Source organism: Anguilla anguilla, chromosome 4 (assembly GCF_013347855.1).
Source record: "Anguilla anguilla isolate fAngAng1 chromosome 4, fAngAng1.pri, whole genome shotgun sequence".
Lineage (NCBI taxonomy): Eukaryota > Metazoa > Chordata > Actinopteri > Anguilliformes > Anguillidae > Anguilla > Anguilla anguilla.
Window position 1 is genome coordinate 63,622,553 of NC_049204.1, and position 13,377 is coordinate 63,635,929.

A 13,377-nucleotide genomic window follows, 5' to 3' on the forward strand; every position below is an offset into this window, starting at 1 on the left:
CAAGGTTGCTGGTTTGATTCCCAGGCAGGTCACCCCTGTGGTACTCAATAGTGGAAAATGGGACCCTTTTAGACCCTTTTACTGTTATACTGATATTGAATGTTTTCCGGTGTCTTTGCTCTGCGCAGGACGACGTTCGGCACCGACAGACGAGCGACACACGGGCTCAGCTGAAGTTTTTGGAGCAGCTGGACCGCTTGGAGAAAGAGAGGAAGGACGGCGAAGAGCGAGAGATTCTCCTTCGCGTCGCTAAGGTGCGAGTTGCGGTTCCAAAGTCGCCATTTTGTTTCTCAGAATTCCGCCGGGGCTTTTCAAAATGTCCCCCGAGCCGGTGGGAACCCAGACTTTCTAGCCTTTTTGTCAAGGACTGACTCTACAGGCTTTAGATCGTATATTTCTTGCCAAGTATTAACACATTTGTCCTGTATGCCCATATTCAAATGGTTTTAAAATATATTTATTGTTGTAGAAGAGACAAAGAAGTTTTGTGTACTGTGTCGTCCTAATGCCTAATAAAGGGTATTTTGTTTGTGCTGTTGAACTGCGGCTGTTTTAAGCCGCTTTTCCACCGCATGGTACCGGCTCGACTCGACTCTACTCGACTCTGCTCGCTTTTGGTACCAGGTACTTAGTTTTTTTTCTGCTGCAGACAGTACCCCCGTCAATATAGCTGGTCGTTATAGCGACGCCGCACGAAACTGCCGTGACGTCATCTTCTACGCGACACACACACACACAACGGAACGATGGAGGATCTAGAACGGATGGTGTTCTTGATTCTCGGCGGGTGGCTGTTTGTCACAGCAAGGAGACTAATTTTGTTTCAGAAGAGGCTGAAGGCAGCAATACGAAAGACTGCCCGATGGAAAACCCAAAAAGTCCAGTAGAGTCGAGTGGAGTTGAGCCGGTGCCATGCGGTCCTGCAGCAGTGGCAGCTGTGGCTGCAGCGGCGGCAGCAGCGGCACCAGCGGCTGCAGTGGCAGCAGTGGCAGCAGCAGTGGCAGCAGTGGCAGCTGCTCTCTCCTGCTTTGGTCCTGCTGAGCGCTCGTCTGTAATGTTTCCCTCTCACAGAGCCGGTCCAACCGCGAGGACCCCGAGCAGCTTCGCCTCAAACAGAAGGCCAAAGAGGTGAGGCCTGGGCGTCACGCGGCTGTTCATACCCGCAAGAGTGTGTGTGTGTGTGTATGAACTATGCAGAAGTGTGTGTGTGTGCGCATGCGTCCGTGTGTGTGTGTGTGTGTGTGTGTGTGTGTGTGTGAACTATGCAGAAGTGTGTGTGTGTGCGCATGCGTCCGTGTGTGTGTGTGTTTGGTGTGCGCCGTGCGTCCGTGTGTGTGTGTGTGTGTTTGGTGTGGTTCTGAGACATGGGGGCTGTGTGTGTGTGTGTGTGATGTGGTTCTGTGGCATGGGGGCTGTGTGTGTGTGTGTGTGTGTGTTTGTTTGATGTGGTTCTGTGGCTTGAGGCTTAGGGACAGTCCCCTAGCCGCCAGATCTCCATTTGCCCCAAGCGGGTACGCCAGCGGGCGAGGGGGGGCGGGAACACTCTCCATGTCATCACTGACAGCAACACAATTAAAGAATGGGCAGTAGTTACAGTTCTGTGTGTGTGTGTGTATATATATTTAATGTATGCATACATAAAATAAAAAATATGCATGCATATTTGTGTGTGTGCTACATGTATACATACACATATTAAAAAAAAAAAAAAAATGTGTTAATATATCTGTTTGTGTGTGCGTATTTGTATGCATGCATGTGTATAGATTTATAGACTATGGTGTATGTAAAATATATGTATTTCTTTATTTTTTTGAGTAGAGTAGCAGTATTTGGGGGGGGGGGGGTCTACAACAGGCCACAGTTTTTCAGGATAATTGTTCATTTTGTAAATCTGATACTACTTATAATTCTTTGGCTTCAAGGTGGTGCTGGGATTTAGTTGTAAATGGAAAGCGCCTCTGGCTTTTAATTTTCCGGGCCCAGCAGTTTTCTGTCTGTGATGGAGCCCTTGTTTTCGCACAGTTCATGTTTGGCCGCGGGGCCTCGCGTTTTTATAGCTTAGACTAGTTAAGCTTCAGCTCCCAGAGGTCCCCGCGTAGCAACTGTAGAAATCAACAAATAAGTTCATTTACGTCGGCTGCCTCCACACAGTAGCTGACTTTTACATTTCCCAATATCCATTTCCGCACTTTCTTTGCCCGAGAGGAAAGGCTTCGCTAATTGCAGCTTATTTTAATTGAGCCTAATATTGGAGCTAGCCAGAGCTGTGCCCCACGGCTTACTGGGAATAGAATCAAATGAAAGCACCTAAGGTTGGGTTTGTGTGTGTGTGTGTGTGCGTGCCGGCGTGCGTGTTTGTGTGTGTGTGCGAGAGAGAGAGAGAGCGTATTTGCTTGTGTGTATTATGCTTCAGTATACGAGATTTGAGGCAAGAAAATGTCTAGCATTTCGGGTATATTGTGTGTTCACCTTCTCATGCAGATTCGCGTTGCTTTCATATCAGATTTACACCAGTGTAAAACAGTCACTGAAACCGAAGGCTGATCTTTGGACGTCTAATCGTGTTGACAAGTCGTGTTTCCATTTCTTCCCTCTTATTTGTAAATGCATTGATTTGAATGGGAAAGCAGGTAAATCGACAAACTCCCTGATTTTAACTAAATGGCTGAGGTTTTAATGCCTGTCGTGGTTGTTTGTGTACTTGAATCTGTGGCACTAATTGTAATTTGTTCGATTGTGCTGCAATACCAGCGGGTGTTTATATTGGGTACATATGTTGTACTTGAAAACGAGGAGCCTGCGTATAATCTTTCTTAAAAATGTTTTTTTTTAATATCATCTGACTCCAGAAGTATTTCCAGTCGTACTCGTTAGAAATAACGGCTTTTCTTTGATTGCTGCATCGTCGCCTGGTGTACACAGCTGAGAGAGGCAGTAATGAAAGCGAAGCCTTTTCCAAAAGCGGTTAAACGTTTAACGGGCCCTGTTTCTGTTGTTTGTCTCGTTGTCTTTTTGTTTTCGTGGGGGGGTTGGGGGTGAGGACAGATGCAGCAGCTGGAGCTGGCGCAGATGCAGCAGAGGGAGGCCAATCTGACGGCGCTGGCAGCCATCGGGCCTCGCAAGAAACGCCCGCTGGACTCCACAGGAAACGAGGTGGAGACCGCCTGTCTGTCTGTCTGTCTGTCTGTCTGTCCCCCACACCCAGCCGTCTGTCTGTCTGTCTGTCTGTCTGTCCCCCACACCCAGCCGTCTGTCTGTCTGTCTGTCTGTCTGTCCCCCACACCCAGCCGTCTGTCTGTCTGTCTGTCTGTCTGTCTGTCCCCCACACCCAGCCGTCTGTCTGTCTGTCTGTCTGTCTGTCTGTCCCCCACACCCAGCCGTCTGTCTGTCTGTCTGTCTGTCCCCCACACCCAGCCGTCTGTCTGTCTGTCTGTCCCCCACACCCAGCCGTCTGTCTGTCTGTCTGTCCCCCACACCCAGCCGTCTGTCTTTCTGTCTGTCTGTCTGTCTGTCCCCCACACCCAGCCGTCTGTCTGTCTGTCTGTCTGTCTGTCTGTCTGTCTGTCCCCCACACCCAGCCGTCTGTCTGTCTGTCTGTCTGTCCCCCACACCCAGCCGTCTGTCTGTCTGTCTGTCTGTCTGTCTGTCTGTCCCCCACACCCAGCCGTCTGTCTGTCTGTCTGTCTGTCCCTCACACCGAGCCATCTGTCTGTCTGTCTGTCTGTCCCCCACACCCAGCCGTCTGTCTATCTGTCTGTCCCTCACACCGAGCCGCCTGTCTGTCTCCCACACTCTCTCACACGTGCACACACACACACACACACCCGCTCAGTTCTCCCCCCGTGTGCTTCCAATGCCTACAAATACTCCTGATTATTATTGTGTTAGTTTGCCGTTAATAATTGAAGCGGTTTGCCGCTCTCCCTTTGGCCTGATCTCCTGAGTGGAGCAGCGTTCGCCGTCCCTCTTCCTTTTGTCTTTAAGTTCCTCTCCGCATTTTTTCGAAGAAAATGTTCGCTGGGCTGTTATTGGCTGCGCTGTCGGAGCTCGTCCGTGGGGACGGCTGAACCGAGGCCCTTTGTCCCGGCGGCAGCACGCAGGCTCCGCCCCCGCCAATTTGCCGCGTCCTCGACCTCGGGAGCTTTGCTCCGCGCGACCCCGGCCCACCTCCGGGACGGCTGCGAGATCCCGTTCTGGGGGTCTCGCTCTGGCCCTGACTCAGACAGACCTTTCGACCGCTGGATAATTCTGCGTTCACTCGATCGGTGAGGATGCTGAGGAACGTTCTGTATGGCAGCTTCCGTTCGACGGAGTTACACGGGCAAGACTGCAAACTGATGCATTTTGAGTTAAAGCTTTTAACGCATTTTTAGTTGAAGCTTTCTTAAACGTGTTTCTCCACAGAACAAAGGTGTTCACTGCTCGCTTCCTTATTCTGTGTCTTCGAGATTTACACTGGTGGCGTTTCTGATTAAAGCATTGAGTTGGACACACCGATTTTCGTGTCGCTAACCAAAACTTCAAAGGCACAGGCTTGTCAGGCAGATGTTGATCAAGCAATGTGGTGTATTGGAGGAAAAGCCTTGTATTTCCCAAAAGATGTTATTTTTTGAAAAGGCAAAATACACTCTTTTTCCCCCCCATTTACCAACAGTGTATTTTGTTCTTTTTCACATGAGGTTTTGCCATCAGCTTTATTGAGCAGTTGCGATGGCTCCAGCTCATCTCCCACTGGGTGAACTTTAAATGTTAACAAAATTACAGGAAAAAAAGGGCCAGATGAAGCAGATGCAGAATTTGACCTGGACTCTCTCCTGAACGGCCCAGTTTTGCATTGACATTTGACTTGCCCTTAACAGTTGTCTTAGTTCAGCTTCCGTGCTAGCCCAGTATAAATGCTTTTTGGTAACTGTGACTTCTTTCTGCTGGTCTGGTTCAGACTCGGTCGGAATGGGGTTCGGTCGGGCTTGGTCCCGGTCGGGCTTGGTCCCGGTCTGGCTCGGTTCCGGTCGGGCTCAGTCTCCTGCTGAAGATCCGCGATGATGAGCCGGCGGCTAGCGCTGCAGCTTTGAGTCTGGGGAGAGTGCGCTCGGCTGTACGTGCGCGCCGCGAGTCGGCCTTTGTGTGGCTAGCACGAGGCTGGACTGGTTGCACAGTGGGGGGGGCGCGACGTGTTGGCCAACGGCGGGTCGAGAGGCACCATGGCTACGGGATGCGGGCTGCTGGTTAAGGGAGCGTGCCGAGCCGTGGGGGGGGGGGGGGGTTTTGGGGGGGGGGGATGCGTCTGCTGGCACGCTCGGCGCCAGTACCCGCCGCGTGGCGGTTCATTTGCATGAGCGCCTCGTTATCTCTCCAGGGCTCTCTCTGGGCCCGGCGGGCTGGATTGTAATTGGTAATCCTCTGCCTCGCTGGATGAAGGTGGAGAGGAAGAGAGGTGCAAATGTTTTTTTTATTTTTTTTATTTTATTTTTTATTTCACATGTAAGTGAATTACCGTGCGCATGCCAGGATACTGAAAAGACAATGAGGGGGTTGGCGTGTCTTTCATCACTGAGAGGGGGGGGGGGGAAAGAAAATGGATAAGAAGGCATATAGTTGGGCATGTATGTATTTTTCATATTTCTCAGAGGGAAAGTACGTCGTTCTGAAGTACTCTTGGCGTCGGGTTTGTTGGGCCTTTTGGCAACGTTGGGCTCGTGGCGGCAGAGAAAGCAGCTTGCCTGAATTACCGCACGTTTCCATATTGTTTTTGAGGCATGCCTTTCCCAATGAGATGCCTGAGCGGGGAGGCCCGCGGGGGGCGGGGGGGGGGGGTCGAACCCGGGGGGGGAACACGACTTGGATGGAAAGGGGAGTTCGCAGGTGCGGAGTTATACGCACTGGCAACCTTCCATGTCCTCCCAGCGAGGGGCGAACGGGACTGAGAGTTCTAGGACAAAAAACTCCCCCCAATCCCCCCCTCCCCAAAACCCCCAGCGCCTGCCCAAGGACATGCCCCATGGCTAAAGCCAAGATGCCAGCTCCTGTGGAAATACATAAAACACGAGGGGGGGAGAGGGGGGCAGGCAGGCAATAGACTAGTGTGCTTGCTTTATATATGCAGTATAAGTGTGTGTAAGTGTGTGTGTGTGTGTGTTGCTGTTGCACTTCTCTACATTTTTCTCTACATGTTTTCCATATTTTAGGACAAATTCATTCTTTTCTGACACTTTTTGACCTGGTGCACTTTTGGCCACTAAATGCGTATCTTTAAAAAAAAGTATGTGCCGAAGTGTGTGTGTGTGTGTGTGCTGAAGAGTGTATGTGCTGTGCTGGCCCTGTTCTTTTTTCATTAGGCACCTAATCCGCATGTTTGCACATTGTCGGGTGGGAGGGAACCCAGGTGCCCTCTGGGTAATGTGGAGGATTTCGCATACTGCGGGTATCCACTAAGCAGACTCAATCCAGCCCTGCGGGGACTTGGAACCAGCCTTGTGGGGACTTGGAACCAGCCTTGCGGGGACTTGGATCCAGCCTAGCGGGGACTTGGATCCAGCCTAGCGGGGACTTGGATCCAGCCTAGCGGGGACTTGGATCCAGCCTTGCGGGGACTTGGATCCAGCCTTGCGGGAACTTGGAACCAGCCTTGTGGGGACTTGGAACCAGCCTTGCGGGGACTTGGATCCAGCCTTGTGGGGACTTGCATCCAGCCTAGCGGGGACCGCACGTGTTGGGCAGCGGCCCCTTGAGACGGGGGCAGATCCGGGGAGCAGAGAGGGGGCCCGTCTGGCTTTGACGAAAGGCTCCCCCCTGCTCTGTGTGCGGTGGGTGGGGCAGGTGCTAATTGAACACTTTCTGGCACTTTTAACAAAAGTATTGAGAGATGGAATCGAAAGCTGTTAATGAGATTTCTCTCCCGGGGCCACCTCTTCAGGTGACTCTCCTTTTTTTCTTTTTTTTTTTTAAATAATGAGATGTTCCTTCCTTCACTTGCAAATGTCTGCCTTGCTCCCTCAACCTACCCTGCTACCGCCTCACACACATACACACACACACACTCACACTCTCTCTCACACACACCTCTCTCTCACTCACACACACAAGCACACAGTCACTGCAGAACTTCAGCTGTGAAAGCTGCTGTTCTTATAGACGGGATAGCTGAGCTTACTTGTTGTTTTAGCTAGCACACTTTTCAAAGTAACTTTCTAAAAAAAAAAAAAAAACCTAAAGTGACTTAATTAAAAGGCAAAAAGGTGAGAGGCAGGGCGGATACAGACTTTATTTCTGGGAGATGAAGGTGAAGGATTTTGGTGCTGAACAGTGCCGGAGGGGTTCCCCCCATCTCTCTCTCTCGCTCTCTCTCTCCCTCCCTCCCTCTCCTCCATCTCTCCCTCCCCCTCTCTCTCCCGCTCTCTCCCTCCCCCTCTCTCTCCCGCTCTCTCTCTCTCCCTCTCTCTCGCTCTCTCTCTCGGAGTTATTTATTTATTTCGGAGAGGTTCCTGGGCTAATGACTGTATAAGAAGCGTGCTCTCCCCTCCCCCAGGTGGCGGGGAATGGTAAAGGACGTGGCTGTCGGGGTTACAGCGGCTCCCCAGGGCTCCGCGTTTCATTTAGAACGTGGCCCCGGGCCCCTCCCGCGCATCCTGTTGAACTGACCTCCTTTTCAACTCTGAGCTGGCAGCTGCGCCGTCGAGCAGCCCCCCCCCCAGCCGCGGGGGCCGGGGGCGATCACGTGACGCGGGTGAACCCCCCCCCATCGCCCCCCTCCCCCCCCCCAACCACAACGCGGCGTCAGTGCCCTTCTCACCTGGGTGAAGTTTCTCAGCCTTAGAGGGAAGGAGGGGAAGGTAAAAAGGCAAACTCATAACAGGGAGGCGGTGGTGGGGGGGATGTGGTCCTCGTCTTCATCCTCATCCTCTGCCCTTTGCTCTCCACGCAAAATGGCGGAGTGGGTTTCTGTCCCTCGCCGGAGCGCACCGCCACTCACCGCGGAAACGGCCGGATTCTGGGGGCACCTTGTGTTCAGAGCCCGCTCTGATGAGGCCTTGTTTCATATACTGTGTGTGTGTGTGTGTGTGTGTGTGTGTGCTCGAGTGTGTGTGCATGTGCGTACGTGTGCATGTGCGCGTGCATGTTTTGTGTGTGTTGACTTTTAAGCATGTCCGATTGGTACGGTGTTATTGGTTATCTATTCAGAAGGAGGTGCTGGTGACTCCTCCTGTAAGCCCTCGTGGCTCCTGGTCCTGCACACGGACCCCCCCCCCGCCTCGGCCTGCCTTCCTTCCCAACACGAGCCGCAGAGACTGATACCAGATGCCAGTCCCGAGCCAGGGTACCTTTTAGAATAAAAGCCATAGCCCAAGGATTTAATTGCGGATAATGGAAGAAGAGAGAGAGAGGGAGACGGACGGAGGGAGGGAGAGGGGGAGAGAGAGGGAGAGAGAGAGACAGAGCGCTGCGCGGTGCAGAACGAATAGTCCCCCCCCGTTTCTCCGGAGGGCACTGCTGTCACACATCGTTAGCTGGCCCAGAGACTCATTCCAGTTGGTCGGCGGCAGCTTCTGTGCTCACCAATCCGGCGCGGGGGTTATTGGAGCAAATATTTGTGGTGCGAGGCTGAATCGTGAGGATGGGGGGGGGCGTCGATTTCGCACATCTGATGCGCCGTACGCAGACATGGGGGGGTGGGGGTCGTACGTCGGCATGGGGCGTCTTACGAATGACAAACCGTTTTTTGTTTGATTGATAACCTTAGATAATATAAATGTATACCCCCCCTCCCCCCCGGTGCTGGGTTGAAACTGCCCGAAATGCTTTGTGCAAAAGCTACTATTTGCGGTGTTGTGAGACTGCGGTGTGGTGGTGGAGCCATCATTGGTGCATCAGCTGATTTTTCTCTTCTGGGATTCTTTCTAAATCTAAAAGGGGGCCTGAGGAGGTGGGGGGGCGGGGGGGGTGAGTACACCCAAAAATGTTGCTGCTCCTCTCTCTGGACTTTGATGCTGGAATGGAGCCTGAATGAGACACGGGTTGTTTTTAACGAGTTGTGTTTTACGGTAGTTTGGCCCTGCACTTGTGGCAGCGAGGTGGAGCAGCCTGGGGGGGTGAGGTGATGAAGCCTGAGGATGAGGCAGGTTCTCTTTCAGCCGAAGCGTTTGCTGTAATGGCTCCAAATCTGTAAACCGCCCCTGCTGTTTGTCCATTTGTGGAGAACAGGCTTAGTTTTTTTTTTTGTTTTGTTTTTTTTTTCTTGCAGCAAATTGGGAAGAGTCTTCATCAAGCCTAAAGTGTGTCTCCAGAACCTGGTCTTGAAAACATTAGTCAAACTCAAAACCCCCACGCTGGTCAGTCCCAACCAGTTTTTTATTATTTTTTTTTTAAAACTATCTTCTTGTTTTTTTCCCCCCATTTATTTTTTCTTTCTTTCATCAGTACAGCATTACGGTTGCCTTTAAACTCAGTGGCAGATGGAAACAGCGTTCAGATAATGGACTGGGATTGAGATAGCGAATTTATCCTCACCGGGGGTGAGGCCCCCACCTCTGTTCTTCGAAAGGCGAGGGGGGGGGGGGGTGTTAGGTTAGGTTATCATTAGATAGTGAACCCCCCCCCCCCCACCTTCCCCTCCTCAGGGGGTGTAATAAGGCACTGGGCGTATCCGAGTGTCCCTAATCCCCATTGAGGAGTTCCTGTGTCGCAGTGCCCCCCCCCTCGCACCACGCCCCCCCCCGGGCTCTCCTCTCTCTGTTTGCGGCGGGGCTGTAGAATATCGGGGTTTTGTTTCATGCGCATACGCTGCTGCGCTCTCTCCTCTCTCTGTTTGCGGCGGGGCTGTAGAATATCGGGGTTTTGTTTCATGCGCATACGCTGCTGCGCTCTCTCCTCTCTCTGTTTGCGACAGGGCTGTAGAATATCGGGGTTTTGTTTCATGCGCATACGCTGCTGCGCTCTCTCCTCTCTCTGTGTGCGACAGGCCTGTAGAATATTGGGGTTTTGTTTCATGCGCATACGCTGCTGCGCTCTCTCCTCTCTCTGTTTGCGGCGGGGCTGTAGAATATCGGGGTTTTGTTTCATGCGCATACGCTGCTGCGCGCTCTCCTCTCTCTGTTTGCGACGGGGCTGTAGAATATCGGGGTTTTGTTTCATGCGCATACGCTGCTGCGCTCTCTCCTCTCTCTGTTTGCGGCGGGGCTGTAGAATATCGGGGTTTTTGTTAAATGCGCGTACGTCGCGCGCGGCTCCAGGTACTGATGCGCACCCTAAGCGGAGTTCGAAGCCCCGCTTGCCCTCTGAATGACCCGGCGTGCTGAAGGTTAAACTGGCGGGAAAGACGGTGCCGTTACTGGCGAGACCGCCAACCGCACGGTCTTGTGTGCGTGCGTGCGTGCGTGCGTGCGTGCGTGCGTGCGTGCGTGCGTGCGCGTGCGCGCGGAGTACATGTCCTCAGGAGCCGGAGGAAGTCGGTTATTTTGTCCTTTTTGTGTTTCCTTAATTGGGGCATCCGTTGCCTAATGCCTCGTGTGAGCCGTGATGGTGGAGTGTCTGTTTGAACGCTCGCCGCCCCCCCCCCCCCCCCGCCCCCCCTCTCCCCATATTCTCCTATTGCAGTGATGTGGTTTTAAGCCAAGTTCGGCCGCTGGAGAAGAGTAGCTGTGCGATGTAGGCCCGCGTACGCTACGCTAATGTACACACGGACAGCGTGCGTTCTTTTATTGCGCTTAACTTTTTTTTTTTGTTGTATGTTTTCAGTTATCGGTCTTAACCAGCAACTAATTTGTTTTCTTTAAACCTCTACACCGTTTATGTCAATAATAATGTTCACTGGCGGGGGAATGAAGTTCAGAATAGAACAAAAGCACATAAATGTGGAATACTCTGTATTAGTTTAGTTTAATTAGTTTCTAATTCTTGGTTTATTTAATTTCATCTCCTTTAGGCTGGTAGGTATGGAAATTAAGTGCTAGTTTTTGCCTATATAAATGGCAGATATTACCCAAAGCCTTTGAACAAGATTACCCAGATGGCCTTGCAGCGTTTGTGCCTGAAGTTTTTTTTTCTCTTTCTCCCCCCCCCCTCCTTCCCCTCCTCTTTTTCTCTCAAGGCTAGAATATGCTTTCTGCAAAGTGCTTCAGGCCAAGCCTCAGATTGGGAGGGTGCAGCTGTTGGGGGAGAGAGGTGGGGTTAGAGAGGAAGAGAAGCCCCCCCCCCTCCCCATCCCCCTCCTCCATAACCGCTCACTCTGTGTCTGCAGCCAGAGGCTCCTCCCACCCCCACCCCCCCCACCCACACCCCCTCACCTCCCCCAATCTGCACAAATGGTGCCTGAAAAGGTGCAATGGTGCTGTGCTTTAAATAAGAATGCTCGTGTTGGGCTCTTCTCCTGCAGGGCTGTCCCTTCAGGGGCCTGCGCCATACGTACACCAGGCCTGTGTGTGGATGAGGGGCTCATCTCCGCACACCGTGTTTGGGATGGGGGCTTGGGGTGGGGGGGGGAGGAATCCGTCCGTCCGTCCGTGTAGGGTCACCCCAAACATGTGGGACCGGTGCTGGTAGTTTAGAGCAGGCTGTGGGTCTATTTGGTTGATGCCACCTTTTGGCCCCCCAACCAACCCCCCCCCCCCCCCCCGAGAAGCTGTGCAGGATACGTTGTGCTGTGGCCTGCAATTACCTGCCGCTACTTCACCTTTTTTTGTTTTTGAGTTTTTTTTTTTTTTTTCAGTGACACTTCCTGGAGTTCTCAGTAGGGAAATCTGTCACATCGCTGAACGCACATGCGTCACAAACGGTGACTCAACCTTGATGAAGTTTCTAAAAAATAAAAAAAATTTAAAAAGTGAATTTGTGAAGTTTACCCCTCCAGCAGTCTTGTCTTGAGGTTTGGGTTGGGGTTGGGGTTGGGGGTGGGGGCCGGAGGGGGCCTGGCTTGTAGCCCAGATGGTACCTTCTTCAATACGTTTGGCGGAAGGACTAGGATAAAGCAGCGGTGTAGTAGCAAAGCACACCTTTACCACTTTGTGCTTTTCCATCGCCAGCAGGGTTTGCTGCCCTGTTCACCGTTTAGTTCTTTTTATTGCGGCGTAGATGGTGAAATCTCTCAATAAATAATGCTGAAAGTGCTCGATTCTGAATGTGCAAAGTTAAGGGATAAGAAGTAGTTTGACAGTAGTTAACATGTTATGTTGGGTTATTTAGTGTAGGGTCACAGATGCATACTGTAGTCCTACCATGCATGATTCCGAGCATTCCGGCCGGGAACACGATGTCATACATTTCAAAGCACCCTTCTGGTTTGTGCTCATTCCATTCCAGCGTTCAAACTCATTTCCGTCAGGACGACTCTTGTATTCCGGATTTAAATATTTTAATGAATAATGCACGGGACGGGACGTTTACTGTGCATGAATTTGTTGTCTGATTTCTCTCTCCCCCCCCCCTCTGCCTCCCTCTCCCTCTCTCTCTCTCGCCCCCCCCCCCCCCCCCCAGGTGACGGGCGCTCTGGGCTCCTCCCCTGCGGTTGTGAAGCAGGGCTCAGTTCTGAGGGTCACGCGCGTGGGTTTGAGGGACCTGCTCTTCTGCATGGAGCAGGACCCCACGCTGAGGCACACGCTCAGCCTGTACCGGGCCCTGCTGCGGTAGTGCACACACACACACACACACACACATACACACGCATACACGTGCACACACACACACCCCCATACATACACACATACATGCACACACGCACCCATACATACACGCATACATCTACACACGCGCACACACGCACGCGCGCACACACACACACACGCACCCATGCATACACACGTACATACACACACATACACACACACGCACGCATACATAGACACACACACACACGCATACATACACATACATATATACATATACACACGCTCACACACGTACACAAGCATACATATACACACACACACACATGCACCATGTGAGGGTTCTTGTCCAGACAGCCTCACAACATCAACCCTCAAAGCCTCAGACAATCACCGTCCCCTCAACAAAACCACCGCCACACCACCACCACACGCGCTGTGTAAAAACCACCACCACACACACCCTGTGGAAAAACCACCACCACACACACCCTGTGGAAAAACCACTGCCACACACACCCTGTGGAAAAACCAACACCACACGCGCTGTGTAAAAACCACCACCACACGTGCTGTGTAAAAACCACCACCACACACACCCTGTGGAAAAACCACCTGCACTTTTGCAGCTCAGCTGAACCTTTGCCTTTGACCTTTGACCTTTTGCCCTTGTTAGAAGACAGGAGAGTGCAGTGCTTACTAGATGGGCACAGGTACAGTGCCCCCTTTGCATCACACTTTCGTTTGAATCGGTGTGAATGGGGGTGTAGGGGGGGGGGGG

General features: G+C 52.2%; 1 protein-coding gene across 2 annotated transcripts in view; it reads left to right on the plus strand.

The window, feature by feature from the left end:
* Positions 1 to 13,099, plus strand: part of LOC118226405 (transcription initiation factor TFIID subunit 4-like) — a 35,543-nt gene extending 22,444 nt beyond the window's left edge. For both annotated transcript variants that reach the window (XM_035415997.1, XM_035415996.1), the window contains 5 exons: positions 129 to 254; positions 1,072 to 1,128; positions 3,049 to 3,156; positions 12,469 to 12,646; positions 12,833 to 13,099. In XM_035415997.1, the coding sequence (XP_035271888.1) occupies positions 129 to 254; positions 1,072 to 1,128; positions 3,049 to 3,156; positions 12,469 to 12,621 (444 nt within the window). In that variant the 3' untranslated portion in view covers positions 12,622 to 12,646; positions 12,833 to 13,099. The remainder of the gene's footprint in view (positions 1 to 128; positions 255 to 1,071; positions 1,129 to 3,048; positions 3,157 to 12,468; positions 12,647 to 12,832) is intronic.
* Positions 13,100 to 13,377: the final 278 nt, after the last annotated feature.